Here is a 16,150-nt window from a genome sequence, read left to right on the forward strand (position 1 = left end):
AAGGGCCTGTACAAGTACACTGATATTTCACTCTCTCAGCTCATATGCACTTGATCGACTTCCATCGAGGATTCGGGCTAAATTCCGCCCGCCACTTCCGGGGACCAACCAACGTAGTATTTCGATGAAGAGCACTCCGTCGATTCACCGGTTGTCCCTACGATACACGCGCGCCTATGGGGATTGTGAACTGTAGGAAAAATCGTATAAAATTACACTTTTTGATATTTCTACGAAGACGAAGTTATATAGAAAATGAAGAATATTACAATCAGACCATATCCCTAGAAAATTGCTTCAAGAAATGTCATTATGAAGAGGAAATGGACAAAAATTTGTGAAGAAAAATCACGAAAAAGGAAATCGCATCATGAATATTCATATCATGGGCGGTCCCACATTTGCATGTTATAGCGAGTTTTCCATTATTTAATAAATAATGGCATTATTTAATAAATAATGGCATTATTTAATAAATAATGGTTATTTGACTATAAATAATGATTATTTGTATATAATGGGAAACTGTAAAAATTGTTTATAAATAATGATTATTTATAAATAATGGGATATTGAAACAAAATTATTATTTATAAATAATGAAGTAGATATTTCATTATTTAACAAATAATCTTTATTTATAAATAATGGAAAACTCGAACATTAAATAATGATTATTTATAAATAATGAGAATAATGGTGCACTCGAAAAAATTATTTATAAATAATGAAGTAGACGTTTTCATTATTTAACAAATAATCATTATTTATAAATAATGGAAAACTCAACAAATTATTTATAAATAATGAAAAACAAATAATCATTATTTATAAATAATGAAAAACAAATAATCATTATTTGTAAATAATGAAAAACAAATAATCATTATTTATAAATAATGAAAAACAAATAATCATTATTTGTAAATAATGAAAAACAAATAATCATTATTTATAAATAATGAAAAACAAATAATCATTATTTATAAATAATGAAAAACAAATAATCATTATTTATAAATAATGAAAAACAAATAATCATTATTTATAAATAATGGAATGTCGAACTATTATTATTTACAAATAATGAAGTATAACTTGGAATTATATATAAATAATTAGAAATGATAATTTATATAATAGTAGTTATTTACAAATAAAATGTAAATTATATATAAATAATAGTTATTATTTAATAAATAATGATTATATAACAAATAATTGTTCTATATAATATTGGTACATTCGGCGCCTCATATGTATATGCATAATGCAATGGGGAAAATCCCCTAATCGCGTTATTTGGACGGGAGTTGTAAATTGAATAATAGGATGACTGGCCTCTGACTCGGTAGCTGTATCAAATGACCTCACCGCGTGAGTAATCTAATATACATGATGCACATCCCATCGTAAATCATTCTCCTTAAAACTTTTTTTTAAATTGGGCAGCCTCTGATCGGGCCCCAGAATCAAGCCGAAAGTTACGGAGACACTAACCTAGGGAGTTCCGCCTCCGGAGACATGGCCTCTCCTCGAGCCTAACAGTCATCCGGCGAGGTTCGCGACTGGACCGCCCCTCAAGGCTCAAGGTTTAGTTCTGGACGCAGGATCTTCTGTTCCTCTAACTCTATGTCTATGACTATGTCCAGCTCCTGGTGATAAACAGTGACGTCTGAGGAATTTGCGGGGGGGGGGGGGGGACCCTTAACAAATGAGATTTAAAGGAAAATCATAAATGAAACCTTTGAAACCACTACATAACATGCATAACCTCGCATGTTGTGTGAGTGCTTTGAAACAAGATGATTGTGACTGCTTGAAACAAGATGATTGTGACTGCACTGTGTGAAAACCATGAAAACAGAGTCGGTCAGAGAAATCAAAGAAACAGATCAACAAAAGTTTTGAGAAAAATTGAATAATTATAAGAAAGTTATGAGCATTTGAAGTTTAGATCATTTATATTGTATTGTAATGTAGATCCTCCCATTCACCATTGGCAATGCAACTGACAAAGATGTGTGATATCTCGAATGTGAACACAGAACAAATTTCCCATTGCTTTTGTATATTTTTCACTTTATAAAATGCCTCTTTTATCACATCTATCAGTAGTACTGATCATTAATTCTTTCTAGAGGAGGGCTTGTAATACAATTTCAAAAAATACATTATGGATGAAGAGTAGGGGAGACCGGGGTTAGTTGGAACATTTTTGACAGAAATGGCTATAAAATCCAAATAAATTTTATTCGAGAAACAATCAATATATCAGCTTGAAGCATATATCTAAGGGCTTCAAATGTGCCCCATAAAAATTTTAACTCTATTATGGTTACTGAAAAAATCCACCTTGAACAAGACCATCGCAAACGTTCCAACTTACCCCAATACGGGGTAAGTTGGAACATGGTATGGGGTAAGTTGGAACACTGCATGGTCAATTAAGAATTATACTAAAACTACTTAAAACTGTAATATTACATGGTTTTAGCCTATTTGCTTTATTTTTTCAAGTTCAAAATATTTGAAGTATGGATGTGAACTTTATGTTTTCTATTATACAGCCACTCACGCAAGCAGACTGTGTAGTAGAATTCCACACATTTGGGTGCGTTTGATTTTACATGCAATTAAGTGTACTATCAGCAATTTCATGTACTTCTGCATCAAATTTACAAGACAAAAAATAATTGTTTACATTTTTTTCATTAATTAATTATGCAAATAAGCATATGAATTGCCCTAAATTTGTTTTTTTTAATGTTTTCGCCTTTAACTCTATTTATTAAGCTAGTAGAATGCTAATTTTTGGTGAGAGTATCAATTTTCACATAATTTTTTATAACAAATATCCACCAAAAATTGCAAAAAATATAATTTATGTATTTTTTGTTTTTTTATTTGTATTTCTTTGTTTTTTCGAACCTTAGTTTTTTCCAATGAACTTTGTCGGGACTCTTTTGCGATCATAAATAGCATATAATAAATCTATTTGAACCAACAAGAGTAAAAAATAATCATACATTTATGACTTTTGGTTGAAAAACACAATTTGCATTGACCTTGTACATGGAATCACGTTTTTGAGCAATTTTGGGTCCGACATGCACGTACAAAATGTTGCGTAATTTCGAAACCGCGCACACAGGCATCGCAAATTTCGTCTCAAATGATGCGCTAGACTTGAAAGTAAAAATTCAGCAAGCAGTGTAGTCAACAAATTTCGCGCGACGGCATAGTGACCAAATTTCTCGAGGGGGGCTCAAATTGACCCCCCAGTTTGATAACCTAGGGTTAATATTGCATTAGGGGCCTACAATAGGCCTTAAATGCACACTCAGACCTAACTGATAAACAAAACAAGCATGGTATACAATACATGTTCAGAAGAGTGTGAAATACTTTATATATTTTTATTCATAATTATATTTGGGGTAAGTTGGAACATGTTCCAACTAGCCCCTTCAATTGTGTTCCAACTAACCCCGGAGGCCCATTTGACGTTTATAAGCTTACAGCACAAAAAAGGGACTTCACCATGGCATATTAATAACCTTATTTTGTAGCTTGGTACCAGTGTCTATCATACCCCCAAACTGGCCAACTTGATCTATAAACTTCTCTGAAATAATAAAACATTTCTGAAAGAGAAAAAAATTACTCAGAAGGTCAAAAAACAAAAATTCCTTTCTAACTTCACCAGGCTTGTTGCACATGTGTTGTCTGTAATATGGTGGATGGCTGTTGATAATGACAATAAATTTAGGGCAGTATTGCAGAAATTTATTTAAAGACGTTAAAGAAAATTACAATGTTTCAACTTACCCCGTGTTCCAACTAACCCCGGTCTCCCCTATGTATCAGTATCACCATAATCCATTATTAAAGGAGAATGAAACTCTTGGAGCAAGTTAGCTTTTGTGAAAGCAGAAAAATCAAAGAATAAGATCAACAAAAGTTTGAGTAAAATAGGACTAGCATTAGAACAGTTATGAGCATTTGAATGTTGAGATCACTTATGCTATGGAGATCCTCCCATTGGCAATGCGACCAAGACCTATGATGTCACAGATGAACAACTCTCCCCTTTTGGACACTGAAAATATACCCCAAAACATATCCTTTTGCTCATTCTAATCATATGACAAACGATTCATCAATGATATAATGTTGTGAAACCTCTGTAATTGTCCTCCCATATATAAAGAGAACACCTCACCTTGTGATAGACTCTATAAAAGTGAGAATATAAGTGAAATAAGTACTAAAGTAATGAGGGAGTTGTACGTGTGTGACATCACAGATCTTGGTTGCATTGCCATTGGGAGGATCTACATGGCATTAGTGATCTCAATATTCAAATGCTCATAACTTTCTTATTATTCATTCAAACTTTCAACAATATGTTTCTTTGATTTTTCTCTTTGATATGGATTAAGCTGGTTTCAAGGGTTTCATTCTCCTTTAAGAATAAAAGAGACATTTTGGGGGTACCATATCAAAGGGAAAGTTGTTAACATGACATTGCACTTATCTGTCGCATTGCCAATGGAAGGATCTCCATAGCATTAGTGATCGCAATATTAAAATGCTCATATTAAACTTTTTTATTATTTGTCTGATTTTTTTTCTTTTCACACAAGCCCACTTGTCCCCTTTAAATTCTGCATTATGCCACCAAAAATCAATCCTCTTTTCAACTCTACTACAAGCTCAGGAAGACTATTCCATAAGTTGCAGATTCTCAATGTAAAAAAGTTCTTACATGTCTTCTTATTAGCTCTAATCTTGAAAAGCTTGTGTGCATTACCCCTTGTGCTGGCAAGAGAATTAAGTTGCAGACATGGGGTAACATCAGGGTCATATTTGCGAAGAATCTGAAAGGTCTCTATCATGTCACCCTAGCTCCAGGGGTAGTCTATGCATTTAAAACATGGCATCGTAATTCAACTTACTGTTAGAAATGCCTGAAAAAGTCAATGTCTTTTTATATCAATATCTTTATTTTTCTTCTCTAGTTTTATATTATATTTCGTTATTTTTTAGAATTTATTTGTTTATAATTTTGTTTATTTTTCAAAATATTTCCTAAGAGGTCTAGATTGTATTCATTTATTTCATTTTATTTATTATTATTATTATTTTTTTTTTTTTTGGGGGGTGATAAACTTTACTGTCCAAACCCCCACTGCCATGTATTGGACCAAGCTGCTCTCTAAATACAACCTGCCTTGAAGTGCCTTCTCTCATCTCTGAGCCATTTACATACTTAAGCTGTCCTGCAAAAGAGCTATTCTGGATGCTCAAATGATGGAGGTATAGAATTGCATCAACCAAACGTCTTCCCTCTTCTTCTGAAGAAATCTTGTAATGCTTCCCAAGACAAATCTCTTGTACCCGTCTTCACTCCCTCCACACCTTCGTGCTGCTGTAATTCTCCGAGCCGAACTGATTTTTCGCATCTACCTTATACCTAACCCAGGGAGCTCCGGCTCTGTAATACTAGTGAAAAATATATACTCTCCAAAATGGGGTAGAATGTGGTCGCAATTAGCACTCCTAATAAAAGGGGGAAAAATGAATTATGTACTTACCTCGATTATATGGATGAAGGGAAAAGTTAGACGTCTATGTCGCGTTCGTTTCGATCGGCCATTTTGTTTTCAATTTTGACAGAAGGAGAACGAGACAGAACTTCCTTTTTTTTAGGGTCCAGTTTGTGCATTGATGTCAGGAATTCTGTGTCACGATAGACCTTCATCCATATAATCGAGGTAAGTGCATAATTCATTTTTCCCCCTTTTATTTGGAGTGCTATTGCGACCACATTCTACCCCATTTTGGAGAGTATATATTTGACTAGTATTACACGGATGAGTCCTGGGCCCGTGAAGCGGGCCGGAGCTCCCTGGGTAACCTTATACCTATCTTACTTGACAGCAATGTTTGGTTGCCATCGGCAAAAGCTCAGATCCGAGATGCAAGCTACGTGCCCTTTAGGATCGATGAAGACTCTCTTCATCTCCTTGCCTCTTGCCCTGTCTTTTTGGAACGAACATCGCCTCAATCTTATTTGTTTCACTGATAACCTTTACCTTCCTGACCATATCATAGTAGACCTCAAGGATGATGACCCTCTGATCTTTTCAACCTCCATCCTCTTCCCCTTTCAGTCATGACCCTCTTCTTCCTCGTCCTCTCTGTGTTGTCTAGATGCTTGAGATATATTTTAGAATTTCAACTTGTTCGGCAGCATCGACTGGAAAGGCCCACTTACACTCTTTAAAATATCAACCAACTGCGGTAACAGCGGCCGTCAGAAGGTAAAACGGTCTATCTCGAAAATCGCTGTTCTGAGAAAAATGACTTTAAAGTTTAGAGGTTTGAGCTTTTTTATGAGACGGAAAAAATGAATTTTTAGAAATGGGAAAAGAAGAAGCACAATAAACACTAATAACTGAAGAAATTTTAGCTTATTTGGGGTGTTATTTATGAAATAAATGAGATTTTTGTGTAGATAGACTTTCATACTACACATCATAAGATGGTAAAATGGTCTATCTTCGAGATAGACCATTTTATCATCTTTTTCCAATGCACAACATTCTTCACGATTTTCGAGATAGACCATTTTACCATCTGATTGAGATGATTCAAAAATCTCAAATAAGACGGTTAAAAGGTTTATGTTAAAGATAGCTCGTTTTACCTCCAAACGATATTACCGACAATGGGCTAACTCAAAGATAGACCATTTTACCATCAAATCTGAAGGAAAAATACAAAAAAGTGCCAAGATAGCGGAAATTATTTCTAAATCAAGACATGATGGGATTTTCTCAATAGCACCATTAGAAAGAGCGCCCTCATTTTACAAGGATAGTAAATTTACCTCAGAAAGTCAAATTTTCGAGTTAGACCATTTTACCATCTGACGGCCGACCGGTTTTCCGCCGATCTCTGCACCTGTGAGGAAGGGAAATCTTTAAGTTCAAGCTTTGCCGATCGCATGCTTCACCTTTTTTTTATGGCAAAATAATTTTTGTCTAAGTAAAAAGTGCAACTCTGATAATAGTGAATGACACTATACTTATGCCTATGTAGATAATGACAAGTTATGCATATAATTTCTTTAAAATTTATTGTATCTTTTTTTGTTTCACATCTAGATACTGAAGGCACTATTAAGAGTTCAATGCCAGAGATTCTCCTCCGACGGGACGGTGTTTTCGTCTGGTCTGCTTCTTGATTGGAGGAGGAAAACCAAAGTTGATTCAACACTACATTTGGAATGCCACTGCTAATTGTTCGGGCTGCTGCATTAAGAGGAAGCTAGGCTCTAGAGTTCTGGAGGGAAGATGGATGAGAATGGTTCAGCTGAGAATTCAATACAAGGAGATATAAAACTGACCTGTATGAATGAGGATAGTCTGATTTTCATCCAATTTGAGATTGAGGACAGGGGCACGGAAGGGAGTGCAACGGCCAAGGACTCTCTCCTTAAGAATGAGGGGACATTTAGTGACAACTCTACTGCTCTCATGAAGAACGATGGAACTGCTCAAGGACGCGATGAAAAGGGGCTCACATGTCAACAATCTGAAGACGACAAAAGTTCTTCTAGTACTGCTCTTCAAGTTTTCAAGAAAGATGGTAAGTTATATTTTTGTGGAGTGGGACAATAATTATCTGAAGATATATCTGAAGATATGAAGGCCAAGTCCACCCCAACAAAAAGTTGATGTGAATAATTAAAAATCAAATCTATTTGCATAATGCCGAAAACTGCACCAAATTTGGATGCAGAATTATGACATTTGACAATTTTGTTTTCATTTCACAAAACAAGTAATTGTTTGGCTTGTATGCGAATGAGGGAACCAATGACACCCACATACCAGGCAAACAATTGTTATTTTTGGAGGGCTACTTTTCACAACTTACCGCCTAAATCTGCAACATTGGATAAGCTTTGATTATAATATTGAGATGAATGAGGAATTCCAGGGCTCATGTGAGCATTTTGAGCAAAACATACTTTATTACTTTCTGCTTAAAAAAACTTTTCGAATTTGATGAATTACAATTTATGTTTTTCTTTATGTATCACTCGCAGAGATTAGTCTCCTGCAGAATGAAGATATAGGATGCTTTGATGAACTGAGAGTAGAAAATGAAGAGGTTGTTCTGACTGGATCGAGTGATCGTGAGAGGGCAGACTGCACAGGGTCTATGTGTTCATCCGTTGAGCAGCATGAAACAACTGCATCCGTGGGAGAAACAACTCTTCAATGTTTATTGTGTGATTGCTCCTTTGCTGACGAGTACCAGCTGACAGAACATCTCCAACGTTCTCACATCGATGTAGAGTCCGAAGATACCATGATTCACCGTTCATACTGTCAAAAATCGTTTCTATCCAATGCAGACTTTGTGAAACACGAGCTTGAACGCACCGGGGGGAAGCCGTTTGAATTTAGTTTTGCTAGTGAGCATCGTTCGGACGGGCATGTGAATGGAGAAAAAACGCAAAATGGTGACAAAGAATTCTCTCTGGAACCTTTGAGTTGCTCAGAATGGGACGAAAGCTCCATGTCCGAGTGTGATCTAGCTAATCATAACCGTGTTGCGAAGAAATCGTATAAATGTTCTCATTGTGGCATACGATTCCTTTCTTTAAAAGATAAAAAATTACATGAAAAATCGCATGAAGAAAGACCTTTTGAATGCCATTTCTGTGAAAAAAGATTCAAGATGAAACATCATCTTAATGACCACGTTAGATTGCACACATGGGAGAAACTGTTCAAATGTGAACATTGCAACCGGAAATTTCTACATAAGAGGTCATTGCGGCATCATGTTGGGGGCCAAGAATGTACCAAATGCAAAAAGAAATTTGCTTGTATGAACATAAAGAATGATCATATGTCAAATTATCATGGTTATGGTCAATGTCATGAATGTCCGAAATGTGGCAAGTATTTCAAATCCAAAGATAATCTAAGTCGACATGAATTGAGAATTCACATTTCTGACAAGAAACAGGGTCATGTCCCTATGATCTTTGACCCTGAATTCCCTGATGGAAATTTACCAGGAGCTCATGAATGTGAGTACTGTGGCAAGAAGTTCACCCGAAAAGGCCATCTAACGGATCACATAAGAATACATACACAGGAGAAACGCTTCAAATGTAAACATTGTGGCATGGAATTTATCCACAGGAATTCATTCAATGGGCATATTGGTAAAACAAACGGAATGAAACCACTAAAATGTATCAAATGCAAGCGGAAATTTGCATGTATGACTATGAAGCGGAGACATACATGTCATGAATGTCAGAAATGTGGCAAGAAATTCAAATCGCTGAGTCAACATTCATGCGGAATTCACGTAAAGGAGAAATCCCTCAAAGAGCTTTCCGACAAGAAAAAAGTTGATACGTCTCTGATCGTGCAGGCTTGCAGAAAATTACCAGCAACTCCTGAATGTGAGTACTGTGGCAAGAAGTTCACCAATAAAAGCCATCTGACAGAACACATTAGAATACATACACAGGAAAAGCGCTTCAAATGTAAACATTGTGGCATGGAATTTATCCACAGGAATTCATTCATCGGGCATATTGGTAAAACAAACGGAATGAAACCACTAAAATGTATCAAATGTAAGCAGAACTTTGCATGTGTGACAAGGAAAAAACAACATATGAGTGGGTATCATGGATATAGTAATAAATATCATGAACACCTGGAATGTGGTAAGAAATTCATGTCCAAAAGTAACTTGAAGCAACAACATGAATTTCCCTCTAAAGAGATATCCTCGGAACACAATAATAACCAATGTGATTCTACCAAGGAAAATTCAGCAATCCATGAATGCGAGTATTGTGGCAAGACATTCACCCGCAAAGTTCATCATGAGGAACACATAAAAACCCACACAAATGAGAAACGTTTTGAATGTGATCATTGTGACATGAGATTTAGGGTGAGGAGTTCATTAATTCCACATTTGGGTAACAATGCTCTAGCTTGTTTCAAATGCAAAGAGAAGTTTGCTTGTATGACCATGAAACGTATACATTCTTGTACATCACAGTATCATGATGGATATGCCCATGAATGTACGAAATGTGGCAAGAAGTTTGAATTAGCAAGTGGTCTAAAGCAGCACACATGTATCCGAGTCAAGAGAAAGGGGAAAGCCTTCAAATGTGAATATTGCAGCAAAGAATTTTGCTACAAGAGGTGGTATGATATGCATATGGCCAGTCATGATACAGATATGCCAACCCTCTCCATTTGGTCAGGAGGCTCCCAAGAACTCACCCCACCTCCCGACCTTAGTGAGCCTCCCATTATCTTCCCGGAAAATGGCTGAAAGGTTAAAAAAAAGAAGCTTTTTTATGAACTGGGTGCAATTATGCTCCTGGTGGAAAAGTTTGTGCATTGTTCAGGTGCAAACAAGCTGGCCCAAGTGACAGAAAAAAAATTCAGCAAACGGCTCCTTGTACGCCATGGCAATATGCTGTTGTCATTATATACAGTAAAAATGCTGAGTTTTGGTGGTCCGATCTCGGGAAACCAAAGTCTTTAAAAGTGTGCATTATCTCCCATTCATCAATGCACATTCAATGGGTAATCTAGGCTGAAAATATTTTCATATGAGTGAAAATAGAGGAGGCTCGATAAGCTTAGTTGGTAGAGTGGGGGCTATGGATTCTGATGACTGGTTCTATTTTCACTTGGTGTGCTAGTTCCCCAATTGGTAGGGCATTTATCCTCATTACCAGGACCCTCAGAGAGGACTTTAAGCCGTCAGTCCTCTGGATTGCTTTTGTAGCATTTAGGTAAAAAAACTGGCACCACTGTAAAGAAAAATCAGACAAACAACATTTATTATTATTATTATTCTATCGAAATCGAACAGGGAACAACAGAGTTATGACATTTGAAAGATTGCATTATTTCAGTGAAACATTTTTATGCCTGTCTTCATGAATATTCAATGAGCAAACCGATGATATCATATCCCCACTTGTACTTATGTATTTAATTTTATGAAATGGTACATGTATTTATTTAAATTTTGCCTCCAGAATTAAAAATAATTTGATTGAAAACATAACAAGAGCAAGTTGGAATATGACATCAATTTGCTCATTGAATATTGATGAAAGCATGAAAAGAACTGTTTCACGGAAATAATGCAAATTTTTAAAATGTCATAACTTTGTTATTCCTCATCCATTTTTATCACATATTCAGTGTTTTTTCACCTAAATTGAAGCAATGATTTGTAAGACCAGGGGGTTGTTTCACAAAGATTTAAGTATGACTTAAATGTCTACGTGTATATGATTTGCAACACACAATCTAATTAATCAATACGCAGTAGTGCGTGTCCTCTTTGCATGATCTGACCAATGCGGTTATGCCTTTTATTCCGCGTGCAACTGGACATTTATGTGCGACTATAAGTCATACTTGAATCTTTGTGAAACACCCCACAAATTATTCAAAACATATATACTGCTTTTAAGTCTGACTCTCTTACGTTATCAGTTTGTATGGTCCCTAAAGATTTGATGTAAGCAGATGTACTTGTATTATGTTATTGACAATGAGATGGAGAATATGGAAACAATCATATTGGATAGTGTATATGTTTGATGGATGAAGAGTCTGGAATATGAAGGTTTCAGAATGATTCATATTTACGAGTGAAAAGTGTTATTCATACAATTATGTGGTATCATTAATTATTTACACTACAGAAAAAGCAAAATCTTGGGCAATTCCAGTTACTTGCACATTTTACTCTGAGGTCCTTGGTGATTTTTCAACTTTTTTTTCAAAACTTTGAACACCTTTAGACTGTAATAACATGCTCTAAAAACTTTTAATGTCGTGCAGCTCATGTATAATTTTATCATTATCAACACGAACAGATTTATAGGAAAGTCTGTCTTATTTTATATGAAAATGGTGCAAATATGTGTACGCCATATCTGTTTTTACTTTTCTAACTCCAGTCATATCAAACATCAAATCTTGTGTGTCAATGTAAAATGTGGTTAAAAACTAACATCAGTAGCTTTACCACCCTTTCACACGGTATAAAAAAATCGTAATTTGAACGATGATTCCAATGTAAAATATGACAAATTTTTAACACGTGTGAAACCAAACTAGAATCACAAATGTTTATCACAATTAAGAATTCAAATTCTACTCTGGAGGTGAATTCCAGTTCAGTTTCACTCAAATTATGGTACAAATTTTCCGTGTGAAAGCTAGGTCAGATGATTCTAAAGACGAAGTGCAATCATCATTATATTGATGATTCAAGATTCACGTGTGAAACGCCCTTTGTTATGTAACAGAATTATAGTTTGAAAAGGACAAGTAATTCTGGTTCAAATGAGCAATAGAGCATGATAAACTGAGAGCCAGAACTAGACCTTTAGTCTTGCTTTTAATTGGGAAGTGCTGATTGCATACAGTGTCTGAAAAGTTACAGGAATGGTGTCATTAAAAAAAAATACACTGTTCAGTCATGCTTTTTTATTGGGAAGAGGTGATTGTATACAGTGTCTGAAAAGTTCCAGGAATGGTATTAGCCAACGTTTACTTTGAAGCAGAGCAATAAGTTCTTTTAAAAATAAATTACCATTTTTGCAGTTCGAGTAATGCAACGAATACTAGAATCAAACTTGAAAGACCAAATCAGGTTTCAAATCGTAGTTAATGTCTATTGTTTTATGTCAGTACGATTTGGAATTCGATATTATTCAAGTCCTACAGGTTTGCAATAGAATGGAATCTTGATTTTACTATAATTCATGCTAGGGGCAGATCTAGGATTTTCCAAAGGTCGGGGGGGGGGGCACATTTTCCCAAAGAAAAATCAGTCTTCTTTCAAGGGGGGGGGGGCACACTATTGTTTTAATGGCATTTTTAACACTACAAATTTCAATTTTGCCTGTCAAGGGGGGGGGGGGACACAGGCCAACTGCCCCCCCCCTGGATCCGCCAATTATTCATTCCACCATTTAGAACTTTGATATAGTTTTACAGGTCAGAATATTTGTATCGATGCTATAGTAATTTTTTTGTCCAAACTCGGATCACAAATGGATCGTTTGGTGTATGCCAAGCTGTAGAATCATTCCTGGACAATCCTTACAGCAGTGCATCCCAGTGCATTGATGCGTGTCATGCAGCAATCGATGGGATAGTGCATTAACTTGAGGTATGGCCTTAAAGGGGAAACATTTAATTTCTTTGTTTCACATCGAAATACAACTTATATTACCATTCCTAGAACCAGATGCAGTGGAACATCAGGCTCGGACAAGGAAAGTGGAGGGGCACCTTTGTCTGCCAAACAATAGGTGCCCCTCCACTTTCATTTTATGAGCTAAATGTTCCGCTGCCTCTGCCTTGAACTTTTCAGACAAACCCCGTACATGTATGTTATAAATGTAATAGTGTCATTAGTGTGAAACACAAATGATGTACATATTATTTTATTTAAAAAAAAATATTTTTGACAGGTATTGACGAATAATGTGTCATTCATGTGCTTGTTATGTCAAGTGAGAGACTGGAAAAAAAAAAGTATTGGGTAGAATGATATTGATTGAAGTTTAATGACTACAGCACATTCCAGAAAGAATATCGCTCTGACAAAGGGCTCAATTAATTCCAAAATATGGTAGTATTCTCAAATGTTTAGGACTAGTAATGTCATTCCAAATTCTATGAAAATTTTATTGATCTCGCTTCAGCAGTTTTGAATACACAATCTTATTTCTGGTCATTGTCCTGAGCATGTTAACCCCCTGCCTTGTTACATCCAGGATCTAAGCAGGGACATTTCCCCGATCTATCCCGGCTCATCAAATCATAAACTTGAGCATGGTCAGAAGGGCAAGAAATATCAAGAAGGAGGTTTGTTTGATGACTGAGGGGAATCGCCATACAAACCTGACAGAAAATTTGAATGATGGATGAGTACAATAAGCTGTACAATGAAGGCAAAGCACAAGTTTATCACACTTTGCGATGGCAAACATTATCAGTGGAAATTGACTTGTTTATTCACACGAGTACATTCACAGAGAATTAACTTGACCTCAGTAACTTAGTAATATAATTAACAATGAAAACAAAATGCCATTATAGTAATTGAGTCAGGCCTAATTGGAACTAGGCATGAAACAGTCATGACCTGTTTTCTCCATCAGTGTGCATTTCGCATTATCAAACTTGAATTGGACTGTCAAGCACTGCTGTTGCCTTTCTGAACATGCCCAAATTTGCGATTTAATGAGCTTTGTAAGATCATGGCTATTTTCCTGGTAAGATCAGGGAATTCCGTTTAGATTCTGGATGATCAAAGGGGGATGATAACTATGATAGACAATGCAGATCATATAGCAGTGCAGCATGCAAACTTGGAATGGGCTGAAAAGCACCACTGTTGCATAATAGATTGTGTATTCAAAACCATTGATTGAAGCGAGACCATGCAATTGATTTTTTATAGAAGTTAGAACATAAAATGAGCTTCTGAGTTCTACACATTTCATTGAGAATTATATTCAATTTTGGAATTGATCCAGCTGTATACTAGAGGGACATTTCTTGGGACGTGCTGTATGTAACTGAAGTCTCGGAGAAGAAAGGGGAGGGGGGAAAGGAGTACGAGAGAAAAAATAAGAGAGGAATAAAAAGAGTGGTTGAAAAAGTATGAGAGAAAAAGAGAGAAGGTCGAAGAGAGGCAAACAAAGGAAGAATGAAAGAGAGGAAGGAATAGAACAATGAGAAAGAGTAAGAGGGGCTCATGAGGATGCCAGAAAGATGTGATGTGTATTAAAGATGGGGACAAAGAAAAGGAAAGATTGAGAAGGGAGCTGGGCACTAACTCCAAGAAGAGCTTACTGTTGGGTCCAGTGGCAAATATTGCTATCCTCGATATTCTCTACCCTACCCCTCCAACTCTCTCATCATTGTCTATCACTCTCTCTCTCACTATTATGTCACCCAGCTATCCTCACTATTCTCTACCCTACCCCTCCCACTATCTCTCTCATCATTGTCTAACTCTGTCTCTATTATGTCACCCAGCTATCCTCTACCCTACCCCTCCCACTCTCTCATCATTGTCTATCACTCTCTCTCACTATTATGTCATCCAGCTATCCTCACTATTCTCTACCCTCCCCCTCTCTCTCATCATTGTCTATCACTCTCTCTCACTATTATATCACCCAGCTATCCTCACTATTCTCTACTCTACCCCTCCCACTCTCTCACTATTATGTCACCCAGCTATCCTCACTATTCTCTACCCTCCCCCTCTCTCTCATCATTGTCTATCACTCTCTCTCACTATTATGTCACCCAGCTATCCTCTACCCTACCCCTCCCACTCTCTCATTGTCTATCACTCACTATTATGTCACCCAGCTATCCTCACTATTCTCTACCCTACCCCCTCCCACTCTCTCACCATTATGTCGCCCAGCTATCCTCACTATTCTCTACCCTACCCCCTCCAACTCTCTCTCATTGTCTATCACTCTGTCTCTCACCATTATGTCAAACAGCTATCCTCACTATTCTCTACCCTACCCCCTCCCACTCTATCTCATTGTCTATCACTCTGTCTCTCACCATTATGTCACCCAGCAATCCTCACTATTCTCTACCCTTCCCCTCCCACTCTCTCTCATTGTCTATCACTCTGTCTCTCACCATTATGTCACCCAGCTATCCTCCCTATTCTCTACCCTACCCCTCCCACTCTCTCATCATTGTCTATCACTCTCTCTCTCACTATTATGTCACCCTCGCTATCCTCTACCCTACCCCTCCTACTCTCTCTCTCATTGTTCATTACTCTGTCTCTCACTATTATTTCACCCAGCTATCCTCACTATTCTCTACCCTACCCCTCCCACTCTCTCTCATCATTGTCTATCCCTCTGTCTCTCACTATTATGCCACTCAGCTATCCTCACTATACTCTAACCCCCCCCCCCCCATTTTCATCAGCATTTCTTTTCCAGACCAAATGCATAATACATACCCTCAATTTATGTTCTTTATTTCTTTTTAATACA

At 36.6% G+C, this 16,150-nt stretch overlaps 1 protein-coding gene across 2 annotated transcripts; it reads left to right on the top strand.

The window, feature by feature from the left end:
* The first annotated feature begins 1,263 nt into the window (after positions 1-1,263).
* Positions 1,264-13,579, top strand: LOC129281217 (zinc finger protein 420-like). Of its 2 annotated transcripts, XR_010296469.1 has the most exons (4): positions 1,264-1,377; positions 7,176-7,659; positions 8,123-11,108; positions 13,415-13,579. XR_010296469.1 is itself a non-coding variant. In XM_064113123.1 (3 exons), the coding sequence occupies exons 2-3, from the start codon at positions 7,365-7,367 to the stop codon at positions 10,396-10,398; spliced, it is 2,571 nt and encodes an 856-aa protein (XP_063969193.1). In that variant the 5' UTR covers positions 1,264-1,377; positions 7,176-7,364; the 3' UTR covers positions 10,399-12,892. The 2 variants fall into 2 exon arrangements, 1 of the variants encoding a protein (XP_063969193.1); XM_064113123.1 differs by lacking the exon at positions 13,415-13,579 and having other exon boundaries at positions 8,123-12,892.
* Positions 13,580-16,150: the final 2,571 nt, after the last annotated feature.

This window comes from Lytechinus pictus, chromosome 18 (assembly GCF_037042905.1).
Source record: "Lytechinus pictus isolate F3 Inbred chromosome 18, Lp3.0, whole genome shotgun sequence".
Taxonomy (NCBI): Eukaryota; Metazoa; Echinodermata; class Echinoidea; order Temnopleuroida; family Toxopneustidae; genus Lytechinus; species Lytechinus pictus.